The 25,810-nt window shown below is 37.7% G+C and overlaps 1 protein-coding gene across 1 annotated transcript in view; it reads left to right on the top strand.

Moving 5' to 3' along the window:
* LOC150088268 (uncharacterized) overlaps positions 1-25,810 on the top strand; it is a 217,289-nt gene that overhangs the window by 116,076 nt on the left and 75,403 nt on the right. The window contains exon 4 of the mRNA XM_090370092.1: positions 5,902-6,042. Coding sequence (XP_090226218.1) covers positions 5,902-6,042 — 141 coding nt within the window. The remainder of the gene's footprint in view (positions 1-5,901; positions 6,043-25,810) is intronic.

Raw genomic sequence — 25,810 nt, 5'->3', positions numbered from 1 at the left:
GGAGGTACCTATGGACTAGAGATGAGCAAATGTGACCCCGATTCAGAAAGAATGATCAAGCTCATCTCTAGTCCATAGGTACCTCCCCTGAGTCCAAGGAAGCTCTTATAATTATGGCTAGTAACTACAGACCTGTTAGTTTAACTTTTGTTCCTGAGAAAGTAATGGCAGCACTGGTTAGAGAAGCACTGCAGGATCATATAGAAACGACTTCAATTATAAGTCACACACAACATTGGTTTGTTAAGGGGAAGTCTTGTCTGACCAATTTGATTGGATAATATGATGTGGTCACAAAGGAACTGGATGCAAAGAATAATTTCGATATTATATACTTGGATCTTAGTGAGGCTGTTGATACTATTGCACATGAAAGACTGCTGCACATGCTTGGAGCAGTGTGGCATTGGAGGCAAATTGCTGCTATGGATAAAGGGATCGTTGAGTGGGAGAAGACAGAGAGTAGTAATCAATGGACAATGCTCTTCGTAGACTTATATTATTAGTGGAATCCCTGAGGGTTCAGTCCATTGTTATTTTCTTTATTTATCAATGATATTGATGAAGGTATAACAGTCTTAATGTCCAAGTTGGCAGATGATACGAAGGTTGGAACGGTGCTTGATGGCTTTATTCTTAATTGACCAATAAATATGAACTGCTTGATGTAGGCACACTGATTGAATTCTGAACTGTTTTTAGTAGTGCTTGGTTTTCAAGCAGTCATTAATTTCATGTTGCTTTGTTAGGTAGACAGTTTTATCTGTTGTTTACTATTATTGTGGTTAATTTGTGTACAGTCAGTTCTGCTATAAAACAGTACATGTTATAGCAGAACTATAACATATACTATATTTCTCCATGTACTGAAAATCTCTGCATCATGGTATTTCAAGAATTAAAAAACAACAGGGCTTACGGCAAAAATAGGGCTACGGGCAGAGCACTCAAAAAAATTAAACATGTTCACTCTGGTAATTAATATACTAAAAAGAAACTTAGACCCAATAAAATTGCTAACACAGGTTTAAACTTCCAAAATTTCTAATAAATAAATAAATATATTTTTTTTCTAAAAACCCCAAACAGGAGAGGTAATAGAACCTATACCAATTAGTACTGTACTCGGGTTGGAGGTTGAGAAGACGAAATAAGATATTTGTTGATTGTAGACTGTAATTTTCAGTAAATACGTATGAAGGAAGGTTGTTCCAGAACACGGCAGTTGAATGAATAAACGAGGAAGATGAAAAGTTCGATCTGTGAGTGTGAAGTGTTATGACTGTTTTGAAAGAGAGAGGGGGAATTATAGAAGTCAATTCAGAAGAACAGTGCCCATAGAAGTATCTGTAGAAAACGCATGCAGAACAAACATACGTCTATGAGACAGCGAGTGGAGAGACTTGGTTAGAGAAGAGTCATTAATTAACCTAACTGCCCTCTTCTGAATGAAATTTAGAAGCCTGAGAGAGGTTTCAGGGGCACTGCCCCAGATGTGGGAACAATATTGCATGGTAGGATGGATTTGCGATTTATACAGAGTGAATAGCTGTTTGGAAGAAAAGTAATGCTGAGAGCAAAAGAGAAAACCAAGTTTTTTAGATGCAGAGGAAACAATATTTGTAATGTGCTTGTGCCAAGAGAGATTAGAAGTCATGGCAATCCTCAAAAGTGATATATCATTTTCCCTTGAAATCGGAGTGTCACCAAACATAAGCATAGGAGCAGAAGAATTCTTTTTGTGAGACATAAGACAAGACTCAGTTTTAGAAGGATTGAAATCAACTAAGTTGTATTTGCCCCACTGGAGAATTACCTCGAGATCGGCATTTAATGAATTGGTAGGGAATATTTGAGAAGTTGAAGCTGATTGAGCAGGACAAGGTTTCTCAAAATGGAAAGTGGAATGCAATGTGCTATCATCGGCAAAACTATGGATAGGATTTCAACTTAATGAAAGAAAGTCATTAAAATACAAGAGGAAAAGAGTGGGGGAAAGAACTGAACCTTGGGGGACACCAGTATTAGTGGAGCAGTTAGAAGGCAGAGAGCCATCTACCATCGCTCTCGGTGAGCAATCAGAGAGAAAACTGGATAACTAATTACAAAAAACGTTGGCAGACAATAAGATGAAAGCTTGTTTAGAAGACCTTTAGGCCAAACATGATCAAAAGCCTTTGAGATGTCAAGAGCAACTGCTTGTGTTTCACCGAACTTTTCCATCGAATTTGCCTATAAATAGGTAATATAAGCCAGAATATCAACAGTGGATCGACATTGATGAATCCGTACTGGCAACAATTGATCAGACGGAAGGTTTCTAGGTAGTTTAAGAGTTGGGGATTAATTGATTTCTCCATTACTTTAGAAAGAGTAGAAGTAATTGCAATGGGATGATAATTGGATGGGAATGATTTGTATCATATCCAATGAGCAAATTTCCAAGCAGACGGAAAAACAACTTTGGAATAAGAAAGTGAAAAAAGGCGGCAAAGAATAGGAGTAAATTCAGGAGCACAGGTTTTGAGAACAAGTGGAGGAATACTATCACGACCTGGAGCTTTCTTACATAAAGATTCACGAAATTCCTTCTGACATCCTTTTGGGAATGGTGGGAGGTGTTTTACCAAGATCATTAATACGCGAGTTGGAAGAAAAATGGGATGCTAGCAGGACAGCTTTATCTTTGGCTCAAGTGACAACAGAACCATCTGGTTTGGACAGAGGTGGGAGCAGAGATGGGCAAAAGTTGCGGCCAATAACTTTATCAAGAGACCAAAATGCTCGGCTACCATTAGGCAAGAAGCAAGTTTTCTACATTTAGCCTGTTCAAAATCTAGTTTGGACTGATTTATATCTGCTTTACAATTGTTGCAAGCCTTAGTGTAAGCAGAAAATGAAACTGAGGAATTGGAAACAAGTCATTTGCGATATGCAGCATTCTTCTCTTGAACAGCTTTAGGACATTTATTGGAAAACGAAGGTTTAGATAAAGGACAAGATTTTAAAGTGGAGTGTGGAATAAAGGATTCCATTCCTACCAGAATAATTTCAGTGACACGATCTGAGCAAATGTTCACATCAGAAGTTTTGAAACAGTAATCCGACCACGGAAAAGAAGAAAAGAAATCTCCAGGTCATCCAATTTTGCACTCTTGCTAATGCTAAACAATACGAGGTTGGGAATAGCCATGAAATAATGGCTCCATTGGAGAAAACACAATCACCAAGTTGTGATCTGAGGTGCCGAAAGTACCACTGACTTTGACCGTGTACTTAGAAGGATTATTTGTGAGAAAAAGATCAAGCATGTCGGCTGTTAGATTAGGATTGTCTGGTATTCTTGTAGGTAAATGAACAATCTGTGCAAGATCATTAGGAATTGCAAGTCTCAGTATCTTGAGCAGCTGGTTCTGTGTGAATAGAAAACGGAAGCCAGCTGGAGTTGTGAACATTAAAATCACAAAGGGAAATTACCTCACTCTTAGAAAAATTGGACTGGGGAAAGTCAATTTGCAAAGAGAGGAAGTTAAAAAGTTCCAAGTGATTAATGGAGTTGGAAGAACGGCAGAGACAACAGATGAATTTGACACAATGAGGTAGAGAGATTTTAAGCCAGAGAAGATCGAAAAGAGGAGATTCCAAATTACCAAGTCTCTGACAGGGAATATCGGAATGGACATATGCACAAGTACCACATTTTGGGTGAGAGGAATCATACAGCGAATAATTTTTGGCAGCTGAAATGAGCAGTTTACCTCTATTAGTTTGACAATTCATGGTGTATTCAATACTAAGAAAAAATTGGGGTGGGGGGGAACATGCTGTATGAAGGAATGAAATTTTTGGTTATGGCGTACACATGGTAAGAATATACCCAGATTCTTGACATAAGGAGGCCTAGACAATGCCTCCCCCCATACACACTATTTGGACTCCCTGCAGTTGCTATCTGGCAGAGTAGAAGCAAGATTAGACATTAGCTGATCCGGAAGCCTCCTAAAGAGTTATCATGTATGTTCGGTCTGGTGTACTAACTAGCGGCTGGCCTGCGAACAGCATTTTAGAGCTGTATCCTTGAAATATTAGGAAGATTGGATTGCACCCTGATGTTCATCATAACCTCAAGAGTCATCAGTCGTATTGCATGATGGAAGAGATGGGGAAGGGTTGACCGGAACTTAGCTGAGACTAAACGTGTGTTCCACCACTCCAAGCCTCCAATAAGGAAAGTTGTGGTATTACCCCAGTCAATGAGAGTCATCTACTACCTAGTATTGCCTGATAACACATAGGGGCGGCATTTCTCCATGTGGTGTGTGCGCCACACGTCGACCCCTGCTGACGTTGGCACACTGTGGATGACCTGGGTGGTCATCCACAGTGTGCTTGTGGATGGAGGTTATACCGAGGATTACTAACAGTCCCACCCTCGTGAAGGTGCAAGCAGAGGATTTGGCTGTCACAGAATGTCCAGACTTCGCCGAAATTGGGTCCACTTGACTTGAGTCACCCGAATACCAGTTCCATCAGCTTTTAGACTCCCAGGTAGCAAGTACCGTGTCTCTGGCATATCTGAGAGAATGTCTGTGACAACCTCAAGAACCATTACAGTAAATATAGCACTTTATCTTAACAAGATGCCTTGTGCTGGTCGAAGACTATTATGCTTACGTCCATAGCCTAATTAAGACTGTAATATATGTATACTAATTGTTATTTCTGTTCACTGAGGGGTTTTTTTTTTTTTTTTTTTTGGATTGTAAAATTTAAAACAGTAAAAAAGAAAAAGTAACGAATAACGACGAACGTGGCCTTTACAGATTGCATAAGTGAGATGTGGAGTAACAAGTTTACAAAGCTAAAAAAATAGGAATGAAGAGAAGATTTTAAAATTTTTTATGTTTTTTATATGATCGAAGATTTTAAAATTTTTTATGTTTTTTATATGATCGAAGATTTCGAAGATCGAAGAAACACACAGAATTCCAGCTATTGGTATTATCACAAATGCAATAGGATTGAGTTTGCTACCCATTTATATTTATATTACCCTAACAGGAAAGCCCAGTAAACCGGGAACTGCAAATTGTTTTTATTGTTTTATGGTAGTGATCTCCATAAATATGCTCCTCTGCTCATTTTATCATGCCTCACAAAGTTTCTTTTCGAACCGAAATATGTGAGCTCCTGAAAACATGAGTCGGCTCTCAATATACCTGTGATACACCAAACAACAACAGTAAGTGGGAAATATAGCTGTCACACATTTGACGTTTTGCAATTTTTAGAGCTTCTTAAACTTGTATGTATTGCTGTGTAGGTCGCTATGTTCTGCTTGTTGCTGAGTTTTGCATTCACCTGGTGTTACTCGCAGACGAAATTGCACATGAGCCAGTGTGAAAATCACCTTATACTCTCATTGTTCCCTAATATATCAGTTGTGTTGGAGCAAATTCGCATTTGGTGAGTATGGGCTTGACACACCCAGGGTCCTGAGCTGGATATCATCATTCTTCTCTTTCTTGGTGATTCCCTTCTTCTAGTGACTCTCTCTCTCTCTCTCTCTCTCTCTCTCTCTCTCTCTCTCTCAGGGTAACTCAGAAATTATTTTTTATTTTTTATTTTTTTGGCTGGTGCAGCAAAAGCCTTATGCTTCCTTGCACCATATAACTAATAATAATATTCAAGTTTTGTTTTGTTACACACTTCAGTACTTTGAAGGGACGCAGACACACACACACACACACACACACACACACACACACACACACACACACACACACACACACACACACACACACACACACACACACACACGTCTCTCTCTCTCTCAGATATAGCTGCCAGTAAATATGTTAATTGTTGCATTTTAGTGTTTTCTCAATTTTTGTTAAATAGGTTCAAGAGCTGAAGTTACGTAGTCCTGAAATTTTAGCAAAAAAGGAGAAGGCAAAAAAAGAAAACCTGGATAGATTTTGTCCATTATCAGACTCAGATGATGAATTTGTGACTATAAATGACAATAAAAATATCAAGGCTGTAAGTTCGCTACTGAATTTTAAACAGTTTCTTCCTCTTCAGATATATTGTGTATTATTATTATCAATGATTGCATTCTCATAATTTTTGTATACCATTATTATGATTTCTTTAGTATTTAATATGTAATTATATCATTCCATGAGTGATTATTATCAAAGTGTGTGTGTGTGTGTGTGTGTGTGTGTGTGTGTGTGTGTGTGTGTGTGTGTGTGTGTGTGTGTGTGTGTGTGTGTGTGTGTGTGTGTGATTTTTATAATTTAATATCCAAAATGTTAAAGACCGCCATGATACGGAAATCAGAAGGAAAATTACTTAGATTTATTTTAAACATGGAAAATTTTTCTAAATTGCCACTTTGAACAGGCTAAGAGTAGAAAACTTGCTTCTTGCCCTAATGGTAGCCGAGCATTCTGGTCTCTTGCCAAAGCTATTGGCCGCAACTTTTGCCCATCTCTGCTCCCACCTCTGTCCAAACCAGATGGTTCTGTTGTCACTTCAGCCAAGGATAAAGCTGACCTGCTAGCATCCCATTTTTCTTCCAACTCATGTATTAACAATCTTGGTAAAACACCTCCCACCATTCCCAATATGCTCCATTCAATGCCTCCTGTGGTCTTCCGTCAAAAGGATGTTAGAAGGATTTTGACGAATCTTGATGCTAAGAAAGCTCCAGGTCCCGATGGTATTTCTCCACTTGTTCTCAAAACCTGTGCTCCTGAACTTACTCCTATTCTTTGCCACCTTTTTTCACTTTCTTATTCCAAAGGTGTTTTTCCTTTTGCTTGGAAATTTGCTCATATCCAGCCAGTTCCTAAAAAGTGTGACAAATCCCTCCCATCCAATTATCGTCCCATTGCAATTACTTCTAATCTTTCTAAAGTAATGGAGAAATCAATTAACCGCCAACTCTTAAACTACCTAGAAACCTTCCATCTGATCAACGATCGCCAGTATGGATTCCATCATTGTCGATCCACTAGTGATATTCTGGCTTATGTTACCCATTTATGGACTAATTCAATGTAAAGGTTCGGTGAAACACAAGTAGTTGCTCTTGACATCTCAAAGGCTTTCGATCGTGTTTGGCATAAAGGTCTTCTAAACAAGCTTCCATCTTATGGTTTGCCAACTGTTTTTAGTAATTGGTTAATCAGTTTTCTCTCTGATCGCTCACTGAGGGTGATGATAGATGGCTCTCTGTCTTCTAACTTTTCCACTAATGCTGGTGTCCCCCAAGGTTCAGTTCTTTCCCCCACTCTTTTCCTGTTGTATATTAATGACCTTCATCCATTGACTGGAAATCCTATCCATAGTTTTGCCAATGATAGCACATTGCATTCCACTTTCCATTTTGAGAAACCTTGTCCTGCTGAATCAGCTTCAACTTCTCGAAAATCTGCTACCAATTCCTTAAATGCCAATCTTCAGGTAATTCTCCAGTGGGGCAAAGACAACTTAGTTGATTTCAACCTTTCTAAATCTCAGTCTTTCTTATATCTCACAAAAAGGATTCTTCTGCTTCTATGCCTATCTTTGGTGACACTCCGATTTCTAGGCAAAATGATATATCTCTTTTGGGGATTACCCTGACTTCTAATCTCTCTTGGCACTAGCACATTACAAATATTGCTTCCTCTGCATCTAAAAAACTTGGTTTTCTCTTTTGCTCTCAGCATTACTTTTCTCCCAAAAAGATTCTCACTCTGTATAAATCACAAATCCGCCCTACCATGGAATATTGTTCCCACATCTGGGGTGGTGCCCCTAAAACCTCTCTCAGGCTTCTAAATTTCATTCAGAAGAGGGCAGTTAGGTTAATTAATGATTCATCTCTAACAGCGTTTCTCCACTCGCTGTCTCATGGACGTACTGTTTCTTCTGCATGTCTCTTCTACAGATACTTCCATGGGCACTGTTCTTCTGAATTGGCTTCTATAATTCCTGCTCTCTCTTTCAAAACAGTCCAAATACGTGCCGCCACCAGCCAACATCCATTTACTGGCCAACTTCAAACTCACAGAACCAACTTTTCATCTTCCTCATTTATTCATTCAACTGCCGTTTTCTGGAACAACCTTTCTTCATACGTATTTCCTGAAAATTACAGTCTACTGAAGTTCAAGTCCAATGTCAACAAATACCTTCTTTCGTCTTCTCAACCTCCAACCCAAGCATGGTACTAAGTACTATAGGTTCTAATATCTCTCGTGTTTGGGGTTTACATAAAAAAAAAAAAACCTTATTGAATATACACATAATAGGAAGTTGCACACACACAAAAAATTGGGGAAGGGAAGAATGGGTAAAGAAATATCACATTTCTTTACCCATTCTTCCCTCTCCCCCTTTTTTGGGTAAAGAAATATGGGTAAAGAAACATGGGTAAAGAAATATCACATTTTTTTACCCATGAGAATAATATTTCAGTTTTGTGAAGATGTGGATTTATGCAGCATTACTTTTTTTTTTTGTTAACAGCAAAATTGAGACCTTATTTTTTGTTTGCTAGATGTGATTTTTTTGTACTTATTCAGAAAAAAGATGAATAAAGTTTACAGATAAGTTTGGTCTAAATTGTGAAATGCGATTTTGTTTAGTAATTTGGATGTTGCAGATAAAGAAGATACTATTTTATAGAGAAATAGAAAGTTTCAGCTTTAGATATTATCAGCTAGGTTGAAAATATGTTGGTTATACATTGGTTTCAAAGAAAGTGCATCACCTATTAATTTCATATTTCTAATCCTTTTTCGTGATGGTATATTACATTAATGAATAGCATCACAAATAGAAATATAAACAAAAGATATTTATTAATAGTTATGGTAAAGCTAAGTAATATATGACAGATTCTCTCAAAATATTCCAAATTGAGCATTTGCAACCTTTATACAACAGTTTTGGTAAACACGACAATTATGGCTGAAATGTTATCAGAAGCCCTAAATTTGCTTCGGTTTATCATTTTAAATAGAAAACAAAATGAAAAGTTCACCATTTGAAAACTAATATTTAGTTGAACTGCCTCTGGCCCTGATGACAGCAGCACATCGTCGAGGCATCGACAAGATCAATTTCTGAAGATAATAAACTGTAGTTCGTGGTTCCAAACACGAATTATGGCTTCCTGAAGTTCATGAAGGGTCTTGGTGTCTTTCTGGCAACTTCAGATTCCATACGATGCCAACAGTTCTCTATAGGATTCAGGTTAGGGCTGTTTCCTGGCCAGCTAAGAGTTGTACTGGACCATTTTTCCAACAATTTTATCACCTGTAACAAATGTAAACGCATTACTGTCAAACCTTTAATGCAGAAATGAAGCTAAAGTAACTACAGAAGTGCCTACATTTTCGCTTGATGACAAGGAGCAGAGTCATCCTGAAAGATGCAGTTACTTGGCAGGTTGAAATGGTCTCTAATCATAGGCAGCAATTTGCCTTCCAATATAGCCAGGTATCCATTGGCATTTACGAAACCTTTTATAAACTGCAGTTGACCTACTCTGCGATATGAAATGCACCCCCTAAATCATTTGGCTGGTAGGGAATTTCACTGAAGACACCATATAGTCTGGATGGTATTGTTCACTACGTATACGGCCAATTGTTTGTTTTCCATTAGAGCCATGCAGGTTGAATTTCTTCTCGTCCAAGAAAATAACTGACTTCCACTGCTTGGGAGTCCATTTGACATGCTCCTTACACCAAATTAATCAGGCTTTTTCATTTTTTGTGCGAGGAGGGTCTTCTTAGGATGACGGACTACAAGACCATTTTTGAAGAGGCATCTTGTGACTGTTACTGCACTTGCTACCACTCCTCTATGTTCTTTCCATTCTCCTTTCAGCTCATACGAAGAAGTTTTATGGTTTTTAAGGCATAAGCGCTTCAAAACACGGTCCTGTTTCGCCGTAGAGATTCTTTTGCATCCGGTTCCTTTTTTATTATCAGAGCCAGTATTATCGAGTTTGGAAAGAAATTACTCGCTGTCGCTGATTACAAGACACATTATAAGCAATATGATGGGAAGAATATCTTTCCTCACGTAAAGTGACAATAGCACTCTTTCTTCGTGGTGTTAACTGCACTTGTAACTTGTCATCCTGATATAAGCAAGGAATGACTGCAACTCTTGCAGAGGGTGCTTATATAGCTGAAAGTAGATAGTATGAATCAGAGATGTAATATTCAATATGTTCTACGTTGATAATAATATTAGTAAATTAATAAGAGGAGTTTACCTCAATATCGTACGTGGAACACTTCCGTATGATACCCTCCAGAAATTAAAACGGAAAAAACGAAAAAAATCGCAACTTACCGGTACATAAAAGTAAAATATAAATAATTAAAGAAAAATATAAATAATCAATTTAACACAATACAAAAACAATTAAAATTCAAATTAACGCAATTAAAAGAATCTAACGAAAATAATCAAAACGATTTTCCTTCCTGAAGCTGACAATGCTTTTCGACCGACTGTCGTGATCACAGGAACGAAAATTACCGAATCGGGCTAAACCTGCAACTTAAATAGTGATTATATGTCTTCGCGCATGCACGTAAAGGTCCACGCATCGGAGATCAAATATGGCCGCCGAACATTAACAGAATTCTCGTGTAATTTAATTTCAACGGTTTCTGCAATTAATAGTCGCGTATAATTACGTTGAACATTAAGTATTTTGGCCTCGTTAAATTTAACAATTTAACGAGGCCACAATTTAACGAGGCCAAAATACTTAATGTTCAACATAATTATACGCGACTATTAATTGCAGAAACCGTTGAAATTAAATTACACGAGAATTCTGTTAATGTTCGGCGGCCATATTTGATCTCCGATGCGTGGACCTGCATGCGCGAAGACATATAATCACTATTTAAGTTGCAGGTTTAGCCTGATTCGGTAATTTTCGTTCCTGTGATCACGACAGTCGGTCGAAAAGCATTGTCAGCTTCAGGAAGGAAAATCGTTTTGATTATTTTCGTTAGATTCTTTTAATTGCGTTAATTTGAATTTTAATTGTTTTTGTATTGTGTTAAATTGATTATTTATATTTTTCTTTAATTATTTATATTTTACTTTTATGTACCGGTAAGTTGCGATTTTTTTCGTTTTTTCCGTTTTAATTTCTGGAGGGTATCATACGGAAGTGTTCCACGTACGATATTGAGGTAAACTCCTCTTATTAATTTACTAATAGCTGAAAGTAATAGCTGATGCAATATTACGTCATCTGTAAGAAATACTGCGATATACTTATGTTATTCGGATGACAATTACAATTTTAAGGGGTAATGCACTTTCTTTGAAGAAACACCAGTGTATAGTATCAGTGTTTGGCATATGGTGCATGGAATCCCTGTGCTTTGGTTGCTCTAGCAAAATGCATAAATAAATAATAAAATAACAATAAAAAAAAAAGACCCTGAGGTGTGAATATTCTCAAGCTATGAGGCTTAGATATCCATGAAGATAACCTATTCTACTAATTGTCAGCTAATAGAAAACCTTTTACTATCCATTCTATATATTTTCCCCTACATATATGTCTCCTATATAATTTGTAACTGTGAAAATTTTGCCTTCATTCATTTTATTATTCCCTGTCAGAGCCTTATAAAATTTCTGTTCACAATATTAAATTAATACACCAACCATTTAAATTAACATAGTTTAATATTTACAAAAATAATGGATATTATAAAATAATCTATTTACAACGACTGACTTACTATACATTATAATAAAATACAATAAAATAAAAAAGTTAAAATACAATAAAATATGAATACTTAAAAGCGTTAAAACTGTGCAATTGTAGCTTTCAGGGGCACCTGCCTCCTTTCTCAACAACACAGCACATTAAGCAACACATCCTTAAGTATCAGGTTCACGGCACACGCGGTTGACCAGGCACATGAGCAGTATATTCTTCGTATTTACCAGACCTGGAAGGGGCTCAGGGGCGTGGAAGGCAGAAATGCTCATCTTTTGCGAGGATTACAGAAATGCTCATCTTTTGCAGAAATGCTCATCATCAAAACAGCACAGAAAGGGGAACTATATTTCAAAAAGGGGATGAAACCGAATATCCCTATCTTTATTCATAGTATTATTTTCAGATGAACCAATCCACAAGCTCTCGAGCCACTTGCAGTCCCAGAATTTATGCGCCCGGTCAAAGATGACAGCATTCTCTGGGGAGACCTGATGTTGTTTTTTCCAAAAATGCCCGGCAATAGCGGATTTGCTAAACTCTGCGGTCTGTATAGCCCTTGGGTGTTCCCCCAGACGATCTTTGAGCCGCCGTCCTGTTTCCCCCACATAACTCTCTGCACAATCCGGGCATTTGATCTTGTATATGACCCCACTGCTGGAATCCCTTGCAATGGGGGTCCTTAACCTGTGACACTACAGTGTGCAACCTCCTACCTGGAAGCTGCATACAGCGTGATTGGTAAGTACGGAATATCCTTGTGATACGTTCTGAAAGGCCCGGATAGTAGGGAATGTAGGCTGTGGTGACTGGAACGGATGGCACTCTATGACTAGGCTCCACACCCCTACTATATTTATCCAAGATCCTTTCGGGGGGTAACTGCATTTCATAAGGTCCACCGAGATTTGTCCGATTTCTTTTTCTCTCTCCTCAGGGGTACTGCAATACGTCCCAACCCTATACAGAAGTGCCTTAGCGACGCTGTTCTTATGTTGTAAAGTCTGCGCCTACTTGTAATGGGTGTACTGGCTCCTACACATTGGTTTCCTGTAGACTGTGGTCTTAAGCCTACAGCCTTCTCTGTACACCATTACATCCAAGAATGGGAAGGCACCATCTACTTCTACCTCTGAGGTAAACTTTATGAACAGAGAGAAACCATTGAGAACTCAAGATTTCTAAGAGGTACAAGCTAAAGATTATAATGATTTATGCACCAACATCGAGCCATGATGATGAAGAGGTTGAAGAAATGTACACCGAAATTGAGAGTCTTCTAGATGAGCAGAAAATCCACTACACTATTATTATGGGGGACTGCAATGCTAAGGTTGGAAAAAGACAAAACAGCACAGAAAGGGGAACTATAGGAAATTTTGGAATTGGTGAAAGAAATGAAAGAGGTGAAAGACTTGTGGAATTTGCAGAATCTCTCTCAAGGACTGTCAGTAATGAACACTTTTTTCAAGAAAAGGGTGAACAGAAAGTGGACATGGAAGAGTCCAAATGGATTAACTATTAATGAAATCGACTTCATCCTCACTCACAGAAGATATATTGTGAATGATGCTACCGTCCTGAATAAGGTAAATGTTGGAAGTGATCATAGAATGGTAAGATGTACACTTGATATAAATGTAGGAAAGGAAAGGAAAGGAAAAAACTGACTCGAGTAAATAATACAAAGGTCTTTGAGATAACAGAAGAGGAGAAAAAGCAGTATGTACTGGAACTTATGAACAAGTTTGAGCTTCTGCAGACTGCTCAGGACCAAGATATCGACGAGGAATATTACAACTTTCTGAAAGTGATAAAGTCCAATAAACCTATAGGGAAAAAGAAATCCAAAGAAGAAAACATTAGTCAAGAAACACTTCTCATGATGAACCGAAGATGACAAATGAAGAGCAAGAAAAACACTGACAGGGAGAAAATTGAGTATACTGAGTTATGCAAAGCCATTAGAAAGAGACTCAGAGAGGACATAAGAAGATTTAACACAAGAAAAGTAGAACAAGCATTAAGGGGGGGGGGGGGGCGCTGCATGTCTCTGTGGAAGGAAGCACAATGTTTTTGGTGCCATCAAAATAGTGATTTATTTATAATTAATTGTGCTTAATCGTCTTATACAAGCCATCTGCCTTCGCAGGAAGTGAAAGTATATCCACGGGCACTCTCCTCAAACAGGTATTCGCTTTTCTTTCTTACAAATTAAGGTGGTTTCTGTTTCGACGTTATGTGCTTGACAGAATGATGGCTGCTTAATGCGATAGACGTCATTAGCATTAGTAGAGGCATTTGATGCAAGAAAGCAAGCTTATGCAGCATCAGCCAAAAAAAAAAAAATAATAATAAATAAATAAATAAAAAAAAAAAATAAATAAAAAATAACCACTTCCACTTCACCCCTCTGTTCGTACGAAATACCTGTCCAGCTGAGCCTTAAACTCATTTAGGCTATCAACTTCCACGACAAGGGATGGAAGTTTATTCCACCAACCAACCACCCGCTGGCTAAAGGCAAATTTCCTCACGTCTGTTCTACATCTGTCTTTTCTCAATTTGAATTTATGCCCTCTCAGGTGATTATTCTGAGCAAGAGGAAGAATCCCATCAGCATTGAGCATGCTCAAACCCTTCAAGGCTTTATACACCTCTATCAGATCACCTCGCCGGTGCCTAGTCTCCAGACACCGTAATTTGCAAAACTTAAGCCTTTCTTCGTAAGAGCACCCCTTTGTTCCATTCACTAATCTTGTTGCCCTTCTCTATACTCGTTCCAGCGTCTCTACTTCCTTCTTCAAATGAGGCCCCCAGACCTGTATACAGTACTCTAGGTGTGGTCTGACCATTGCCTTATACAAGGGAATAATCACCTCCTTATCCCTGCTAGAAAAATTCCTATATATCATCGACAATACACCATGAGCTACTCTTGCAGCCTGTCTGCACTGCTCAGAAAACTTCATATCTGCCTGCACATCAACGTCATCAACGCGGAAGCGCACATACAGGAAACGTGACGAGAAAGTAGTACCCCTCGTATCAGCGGAGCCTGAGAATATGTACTGATCTTTTGATATTTAATGATGGTTATTAGTCTTATGTAAGCAATCTGCCTTCGCTGGAAGAGAAATACTATCCACTGGCATTCTCCTCAAACAGGTATTCTTTTTACGTCTTACATACTAAGATGGTTTTTCTAACTACGGTATGTGCTTGAATAATGGCGGCTGCCTAAAGTGGAAAACGTCAACAATGCGGAAGAGTACATCCAGGAAACGTGCATGAGAAAATAGTACCTCTCATATCAGTGTTTTTCCGATAAACTCTACTGTAGAATTTAAGTGAAAACTTTAATCCAAAATAAGTGCATATCAGTTACTCGGAAAGTAGAATAACACTCTAACAGCTTTCACTTTAATTTTTTTTTTTTTACACGTGTTTGGCTCCATTGCAACGTTACGAAGCCAACGAAGATGGCGGCTACTAACTGTGAAACTAGATGTCAGGGCGGAAGCACATGCCCTGGTGCAACGGCGGCCGATTGCAATGACGTTAACGGATCTTTGGATGGAGGGTTTAATCTCGCAGCCAAAGGCAGCCCACAGTATATTACTTTATGTAATTACTGCCTGGATCCAAAATCTAATTTAACGTCCTGCTTCATCTGCAGTAAACTTTACTGCAGCAGATGCGTGCCAACGTTAAATCATCTGTGCAAAACCTGCGACGGCGCCAACATTATGAATTCACCGACTGACACTCCAGCGGAGATAAACCTAAGTCCAAAACAAGTGATAAAGGAAATTCAAACCACTTATATACCCCCTTTTCCCGACCTGGACTTTGACGACATAGGCTCAGGTGTGGAGGAAGCGCTAAACAATAATTTGAGAATCCAGCAGATATGGAAGACACTCAAAAACATGCTGCAGGCCCAAACCAGACATTTTAACAGTGAAATTTCTAAATTAAAACAGTCGTTGGAAAAGGGATTTCACCAATTGGAAAATGGGAATGAGTTCCTAACCGAACACCTTACAACCCTAATAAAATTGATGAAATCCTATGATCAGGGTTCTTTTAGGGCGGTCCCTTCCCACAAGGATCTGGCACAGCGGCTCTGAAGCTCCAACTCTCACAGATGAAAATTCACACAATTCGGAATCCCTCCCAAGCTTGGCAATTAATGAGCTCAAAACAAGCCTTGCCAACCAAAACAATAATATCAATAAAGAGCTCAGCAACCTTAACAAGAGCATAATAGACCTTTCATGCTCGGTCAGCGCATTGCAGGATACACGCTCCAACTCCTACCAAGCAAAAAATGACAGTGAAAGGAAAACAAACAAGGAGCCAATGTTAGCCAAACAATCCAGCAACTCAACCCTGGGCAACCCTCAATTTAAATCAAGTATGAACTCACAAGCACAGATGAAGGTGTACTCACATAAAGAAACCAACACTGAGTACAACCACAGCAGCAATAAAAAATCTGTTGCAACCCAAACTCACAATGAGGCCTCATCACGGACAGTGAACAAGCAAACCCAGACGGCATATGATATAACTCTAGGGGCCATCCCCAAGAGCAAGAATAAATCAGAACTGGCAAACAAAGCTATCAAATCCAACCCCAAGCACTCCTCTCAGAATGATGGTTCTTCTTCTCTTCCTTTGAGGAATCTAAAACAGACTTCGCAAATCGAGAATTATGTTAAAGCTAGCACTAAAGTGCACACTCATCCCAGTCAATCAACAGCCCCAACCTCAAAGGAGCCTGAAAACCAACCCAGACACAATAACAAGACTGAACATTCGCAACATTGTTGCGAATGTTCATAAGGATGAACATTCGCAACCTATTCACACCAGGGACACTCCTGATGGTGGATTTCTTAATATTTATAATAAAAACAAAGACAAACTCACTGAAAAGGGAAACGAGAAAGTAACAGGCAATGATGGAATGAAAACACACCTGGTCAAGGCTACTACTGAAATTATCTCTCTCAATAACACCAATGATAACAAAATAAGATTCATTTGTAAAGGGGATAGAGGAAACCTAGTAGTGGTTCCTAAAAAGATCTCGTGGCATGTCTCCAGGCTGGCACCCTCCATGGAGGAGGCTGACCTAGAGTGCTACTTTAAGAGAAAAATTAACATTAACATATCAGCTAAGAAAATGAAGTCACTTCATCCTGAAATATATTCCTCCTTTAAGATCAGCTTTGATCAAAAGGATATGGAACTAATGACATCCAAACATAACTTCCCTGATGGGGTCACAGTTCAGGCATTTAGGTTCAGAAAACATAAGATCTACAGGCCTATCACAGACAACACCATCTATAAAAATAATGGTCCTGGAAAGGCTTAAAGCAACCACACTAGATAGCAGTCAATGAACAATAATGCTCATGGCAGAGACAAAGACAACAGTATCTTCATAAATATATACTATCAAAATTGCAGAAGCATCATTGAGAAGCTTAACAAATTTAAAATAGAGGTTAGCCAAGCTGAGTCTGATATCTGGGTTCTCACAGAAACCTGGCTAACCCCTGACATCTTAGACTCAGAAATTTGTCCCTCAAACCTTCAAATTATCAGAAGAGATAGGGAAAACAAGAAAGGGGGAGGAGTAATGATTTTGCTGCACCATAAAATTGTCATCTCTGACATCATCTCCCTAGAAGATATTGAGGGCATTTACATCAAAGCCAAAGTTGGCAACATAACAGTGCAGTTGGTAGGAATCTACCTACCACCACCTGTTAAAATGAACACCTTAAAAAAACTTGAGAAGGTACTTGAACCCATTCTTATCTCCTCCATGAGTGATGTCAGAACAATAGTGCTAGGTGACTTCAACACTCACTTTGAGCATGGACTGGACTGGACAAGGAAGACCATTACAATAAAAATAGCCACCTATTGCAGTTTCTGAAAGATATGTTTTTCAGACTCAACCTGAAGCAAAAATGCAAACTCCCCACCAGAAAAAAGAAACTCCTTGACCTGGTCTTCACAAATTTTGACATAAATATTAATTATACTCCCAATTATTTCCACTCGGATCATCTAGCCTTATTGCTTGACTTTGATATCAAGACCAAATATATCAGCAATGAAGTCAGGGAATGCTCCTTCAATTTTAGGAGAGCCCCCCCTGGGACAAAATAAGAAATGAAATCTTAAATGTCAACTGGCAACCATTATTTAGGAGTCAAGACCCAGATATAATTCTGGATATGCTGTACAACAACTTAGACCTAATTATCAAAAACTATACACCCAAGAGCCATGCAAAGGCAAACACTAATAAATTTCCTATGTGATTCACAAAATAAATCATTCAATTACTCAAGAAAAAACAACAAATGTTCATCAATTTCAAAAACACACTGAGACATGACATTTACATTCAGTTCTCCAATCTAAGAAGGCAAATAAAAAACAGTATCAATTTGGCCTACCAAAATCACTTAGCTAACCTACAGAATGCAATGCTAAACAGGCATGATATGGGTCCATTCTGGAAGCATTGGAAAATGGGTTATAAAAAACACAAAAACATGAACAAAATGGAGACCATTCAATCAGATCAATTTACAAATTTCTACAGTGAACTATATACTGAAAAAGCTGATCACAGCAGTAAGCTTGATAACACCTCTCCCTCCTCATATTTCAGTGATACCCTGACACAATTTGAAGTCAATGCAGAGACTATTGAATACCCTCAACAAATTTAAATTAAGTTATGACACAAACACTGGCAGTTTCCCCATGGCACTCTGGAAACACTGCTTTGTTGTATTGCAACAACAACTTATACATCTGATCAAAGCCATTTTCAATAAGGGATTACTCCCCAGAATATTAAAGGAAACCACTATCACCCCTCTTTTTAAAAAGGGGGCTAAAGACACTCCTTCCTCATTTCGACCCATACACAAATCTAATCCCCTAAGCAAGATCATTGAGAACCTACTTTACTCTCAACTCTGCTCCTTCATGAAAAATAAATTCAGCCACATTCATCATGGCTTCCTAATGGGCAGATCAACTGTGACTAACCTACTCTCCATTGAACATGACATAAAACTTAGCCTTGACAATAACAATCAGATAGACATTATATACCTTGACCTACAGAAAGCCTTTGACTCAGTACCACACAAGTTGCTTTGCCTCAAATTAAAGAACATAGGTTTATCAAGTAATGCCTGATCACTTATGTCTAACTTTGTTGAAAACAGGAAAAGCAGAGTTCATTTTGAAGGAAGATACTCCTCCACTTTCCATATACAAAGGGGAGTCCCACAGGGTTCTCCTCTGGGGCCACTACTCTTTGCTGTATACATTAACGACATACAAGATTGTATGCAACATGTTGACATCAAAGTGCTCTCATATGCAGATGACTTGAAAATATACAAAACCATCAAAACAACAAAAGACTGTGAATCACTGAAAAATGGACTAGACACCATCACCCAATGGATCACAAACAATGTTCTAACACTAAACTTAAACAAATGCTGCACCATGTCTGTCACAGACTATCACAAAAAACACAAGATTAATTATCCCTATAAAGCTAATAATCATGAGCTATTGAGAATACATGAGGTTTCAGATTTGGGAGTATGGTTTTCTGAGAAGGGAAACTTCAACATACATGTAAATAAAACTACAGCTAAGGCCTCCAAATCCCTTGGACTGGTTAAAATAATCTGCTTCGATTTCACCAACGTACAGCTCATAAAAACAGCTTGCATAATGATCATCAACCCAATTCTAGAATATGCCTCACAAATCTGGAATCCTCACACCAAAATTCTTATAAAACAACTGGAATGTATTCAGAAATCCATAGTCAGATTCCTGGTGTACAAATCTAGGTTGGAATTGAACACAAAATCCTACAATGAATGGTGCATTCACTTTGGGATTGTACCACTCTACCAAAGAAGAGCTGCGGCAAACTGCAAATTCCTGATGCATTTCGTGGCTGGAAAGTTGATGCCCCCGAGCTGCTCTACCTCATCAACTTCAGCTGTCCTCCAAGAGTCTTGAGAAGACAAAATATGCTGGCACAAGAGCCATTCAGAACTGATCAACTCAGATTCCATTACTTCAACAGAACTGCAAAATTGCTGAATGAATCCAACATTGATATCCTAAACGAAAACGTTAATATCAAAAAAGAGCTACAAAGGTTTTACAATCAAACTAATAGAGAATGAAAATAAATGACTAATTTAATAATAACAGCAATAATAATACTATAAAGATAGGTATACTTAGCTTTAACAAAAAAAAAAAAAAAAAAAAAAAAAAAAATTTTTTTCTTCAATGAACTAAGATAAGAAATAACAATTAGAAAAAAAAAAAAAAATAGGGATAACAATAAGAATAATAACACAAATCAGTCAATGCAACTACTTAATGTGAACTATCAAGAAAAGAAAACAACAAAATGCTTAGAAATACAAATTTCTCTGTTACCACAGCTTTGCTAAAATGCAAATCGCTTGTAATGTATGATATGCATTGTATATGTCAGGGGTGGGCACGCATGAGGTCAATGAGAGCCGCATTCCGGTTTTTCATATATTATAAAGAGCCACACCATAGTTACATAGTATTAAATACACAAATTCAAATTTAATTTAATTTAATTAATATGATTACATATTCTACACAAGCTATGTAAAGTATACATATATAAGAAAATATAATTAAGAGAAAGAAAATACAAAATAATTATTTCAAAATTTTAATAATAAAAATGCATTAATAAAAAGTATAACATTTAACGAAGACCTTTGGTCAAATCTTTGAAATTTGGTGTAAAATTTGTTAAAGCCGTTCGCAGCAATTCAGCGAGATGATGATTGGTCAACTGTGAACGATATTTCGACTTCACGAACTTCATTGTGGAGTACAAAGATTCACAGCAATATGTTGTACCAAAAATTGAAATTAGACGGCAAGCAGCTTTCTTTAAATGTGGATATTTTGATTCTGGCACGAGTTTCCAAAATTCAATTACATTAGTAGATTTGTGCTGCATTTGCAATGCCTGATCCTCTTTCATCTCTAATAACTCCAATTGCCCAGCCGCTTTTTCAACAAATATTATTTCAGAAATTGGAAATCCATCTTCAATAATATCACAAATAAATGGGTTCACAAAATATGCAAATGTAGATTTCAAACTTTTCACATCTTCAAACGTATGTTCGAAATCTGCTTGCAATTCTTCCAATTTTTCTTTGTATTCGTCTAACTTTTCTTCTTTGATATTAATTATATTTGCTTTTACTCGTGGAAAATGATTAAATATTTTGTTCTTAAGATCGTACACAAAAAGTCGAAGTTTAGCTTCAAAACTAAATACAGTTTGTGACAAATCAATAATATTTTTTTCCTTTCCTTGTAAAGCCAAATTAAGTGTTTGCAAATGTTCTGTAATGTCTGTAAGAAACATTAAGTCAGAAAGCCAAGTTTCATTTTCTAATTCTGGGTATTTTTTACCTTTTTCTTTTGTAAATGTTATGATAGGAATTAGGAGTTCCACAAAACGGCCCAAAACATTGTAAGTTGACAGCCATCTTACAACACACCATAGGGATAAATCACTGGGCAATTCATCTGTTTCGTCATTCCCTCGCAACTCTTCTGAAAAGTTCTTAAATTGACGATGTGTTTTGGCATTTGTTCTAATTAAATTCAAAATCTGCAAAACAATCTTCCACACATTTTCGTATTTGAAGTACTTCGCTATGAAATGCTCGCGGTGAATTATGCAGTGAAGAGGTAAGAAATGTGGAATTTTAGGATCGCTGTTTAAAAGACCAATGAGACCTTGGTTTTTCCCTACCATTGCAGGCGCTCCGTCAGTCGCAACACTTACAAGTTTATCACGAGGCAATCCAAACCTATTCATTACTTTATCAAGCGCATTTCTAACATCGATACCGCGAGTTGTTTCGATAAGAGCTACTAGGTCTAACATTTCTTCCTTCACGTTTACGTCTGCAGATACATAGCGGACAAAAACGGCCAATTGTGGAACATCCTGAATGTCTGTAGACTCGTCGAGAGCTAAACTAAATGCTGTACAATTTTTCAAATCACACATCAAACTATTTTCAATATTTTTACTAATTGCACCAATACGACGCTCAGTTGTACGGCGTGACATAGGAACCTGTGCGATCAATTTATGCAGTTTTGTATTATCTGGATCCAAAACTTTAACCACTTCTTCCAAGTTTCTTTTAATAAATTCTCCTTCTCCATATGGACGTTTGGCACGAGCAATATTCCAAGCTATCAAAAAACTAGCTTCGTTTGCTCTGTCATCTTCGCGACTAAAAGAAGACAAGAGTCCTTGTTGCTTATGAAGACCAGATTGCAAGGACTTAAGTTTCTCTGTTCGCAATTTTGAATTTAATGGATATTGAGTTGAAAAGTGGGGATGACTTACTTCATAATGTCGACATAAATTGCTTACTTTGTAGTTTGCAATTGTAACTTTACAAATAAGACACAACGACTTTCCATTATTGTCAATAAAAGCAAAATTTTCTACCCCCTCTTCTTGAAAGTTTCTATTTTCTTGTTCGTATTTTCGTTTTTTGATATTTTCTGAGGTCATGTTATCAAAAAATTTAAATAACTTTAATTCCAAAGTCTGAAATTGAAACAAAATAATTAAATTAATTTAAGGCGCAGAAAAATTACACTCGTAACTTTTTACGCACAAGTCCACTGATGGCGCCAGCAGTGTAAATGCGCACGGATTTATTTGTAATCAAAATAAAAATAGCAAGATATCTAGACAAAAAAAAACATAAACACAACATAAAATCCGTATAACAAAATATTAGTTACTTAGTTATATTTTTATAATTTAACAAGATTCACTGAAAAAATTTCTGAAATAATAAAAAAAAACGGATTTAAATTTTCAATGGGAGCCGCACTTAACTCAACGAAGAGCCGCATGCGGCTCTGAGAGCCACATTTGCCCACCGTTGGTATATGTTGTAAATTGACCTTGTATATTTGAAATTGTATATTGATACCTGACATTGTGTACAGATTGTAAATAGAAGGATTACTATATTGCTACTGTCAAATTCCTCCTCTGTAAGGCTTCGGCTGTTTTGGAGTAATAAAAAAAAAAAAAAAAAAAAAAAAAAAAAAAAGGGAAAACAAAGAATTTAAATCAGCAGCCATGAGCAGTAATACAAAAAGACAAATGATACTGAAACTGAAGAATAGCGATGTGTACTTATAAACAGCAGAGAAGGCATAATTCAAATAGCAGAAGACTACTATAGAGAATTATACAAGGAGCAGGGGAATGATGCCAGCAGTGGGGAAGATGGATTGCAAAGTAGCAACACATACGACATACCCGATATTCTTCCTGATGAGGTAGAACATGCATTGAAGAAAATGAAAAATCAGAAAGCCCCGGGGGAAGATGAAGTTACTGTAGAGTTGTTAAAATTGGGAGGAAGAGACATAACACAAAAACTGGCAAGGCTCTTCACAAAGTGCATTAGAAAAGGTGTGACGCCTAAGCAGTGGAATAATGCAATCATAGTTTTGCTGCATAAGAAAGGAGATAAATCAGAAATTGGAAATTATACACCAATTAGCTTATTATCCGACATCTACAAGTTGTTCACAAGGGTCATTACTAACAGATTAGAAAGAATACTTGATGAGAATCAACCGAAAGAGCAAGCTGGCTTTAGGACAGGATTCTCAACTATGGATCACCTTCACGTAATATCACAGCTAATGAAGAAAGGAAATGAATATAAAACACCGTTATGCCTGGCATTTGTGGATTATGAAAAGGCATTTGACTCCATACAGCATAAGGCAATGTTTCGGGCACTGGAAAGACAAGGCATAGATACCCCATATATTATGATTTTGAAGAAAATATATGAGAACGAATGCTACCTCCTTTATTATACTGGACAAAGACAGTAGGAAATTTAAAATCGAGAAAGGAGTTCGACAACAAGGAGACACAATATCACCGAAGCTGTTTACTGCTGCCCTTGAGGAAGCTTTCAGAAGATTAGACTGGTCGCAGAAAGGAGTCAATGTGAACGGAGAGTACCTAAACCATTTACGATTTGCAGATGACATTGTGGTCATAAGCCACGATCCCAAAGAATTAGAGGAAAATCTTAATCAGTTATGCACAGTTAGTAAGGATTTTGGACTAAAGATGAATATGACTAAAACAAAAGTAATGATGAACAAGTATGCCACAGAAAGAGAAATAATGATTGAAGGAGCAGTAATTGAAAAGGTGGAGTCATATACTTATCTGGGACAAGTTATTAGCTGTAATAATGATAAATGGCTGGAAGTCAAGAGAAGAATAAATTTTGGATGGATAGCATTCAGGAAATATAGTCACATACTGAAGAGCAATATCCCAGTTTTCTGAAACGTAGAATAATGAACCGATGTATACTCCCCACCATTACTTATGGAAGTGAAACTTGGGCACTCACCAAAAGAATGGAAGAGAAGCTGAGAACTACACAGCGAAGAATGGAACAAATTATATTGGGAATCAGACTGTTAGGTAAGAAGAGAAACACATGGATTAGGCAGCAAACTCAGGACATTCGTATCAAAACTAAAGAACTAAAATGGTCTTGGGTAGGACACATAGCTCGAAGACATGATGACAGATGGACTAAGAAAATAAGAGAATGGTACCCAAGAGGAGCTAGAAGAAAACCTGGAAGACAAAGGCGAAGATGGATAGATGAAATTCATGAGTTTGTGGGTAGAAAATGGATGGCCAGTGCTCAAAACAGATGGAACTGAAAAGTTGCTGGAGAGGCCTTCATCCTGCAGTGGATTGAAAATGGTTGATGATGATGATGATCCTCTTCTCTCCCCTTTTGAACAGGTGAATGTGTCATCCACGTATCTCTTCCACTTCCGCATAGGGAACTCCAATTTTTCAAAGATTCTATTTTCTAATTCTTCCATAGCTAAGTTCACAACAATGGCGCTAATGGAAGAACCCATAGCTGTGCCGTGAACCTGCTTGTACATCACCCCTTGAAATACCATAGTGGTACTTGAGAGGCACAATTCTATACCACAGCAGATATCCTCCATATATAAATGAGACCTAGCACTTAAAGTGTCATCTTTCTGTAGGGCCATTTTAACACATTGGACTCCATGATTTATAGGGATACATGTAAATAATGACATTACATCTAAAGAAATCATAGTCTCATCCCCCCTATAGTTTGGCTTTTCACAAAATTAACAAATTCCCCACTATAGGGGAAATCAGCTTAGCCAGAAATTTAGACATTGCAAGGTAGGGCTACCAATAAAAGAAACAATGGGTCTTAGTGGGACCCCCACTTTGTGCGTTTGCGGTAGCCCATAAAACCTGGGAAGTTGACATCCCGTAGCATGCATGGACCAAAACATGTCTTTAGAAATTTTCCCCATTTTCAACCAATGCTGCAAAATCTTGTTGACATGTCATTCCAGGTTGGCTAATGGATTTCTTTGGATGACCTTATATGTAGCACTATCTTGTAACAAGTCTAGGGCTTTGTTATGGTAATCCTCTTTATTTAATACTAGTGTTAATCTACCCTTATCAGCCGGTAGAACTATGATTTCATCATCCTGTTTAAGCTCGTTCCACGCCTTCTTCTGGCTATGAGTAAGGTTACTTACAACTGTTTTTGCCTGGCACAGAATGGCTGACATCTTTGCACGGATTTGATTAGCAACAGGTTCCGGCAACTTGCCGATTGCCCTTTCAATGCCCATAGCTATCTAAGCAACCAGTGATTTAGAGGGCAAAAGGGCAAACTTGGGTCCTAAGTCCAGTACTCCCTCTTGTTCCTTAGTTAGTAATTTATCACTTATCAATTATCCTTATTTATAATTACCTTCTCCTCTAGTAACGCATTGAACTTGTTGATATGTCTCTGC

The sequence above is a fragment of the Mastigoproctus giganteus genome, chromosome 3 (genome assembly GCF_048544385.1).
Source record: "Mastigoproctus giganteus isolate SK-2022 chromosome 3, ASM4854438v1, whole genome shotgun sequence".
NCBI lineage: Eukaryota > Metazoa > Arthropoda > Arachnida > Uropygi > Thelyphonidae > Mastigoproctus > Mastigoproctus giganteus.
This window is presented reverse-complemented; position numbering and strand designations above follow the sequence as displayed.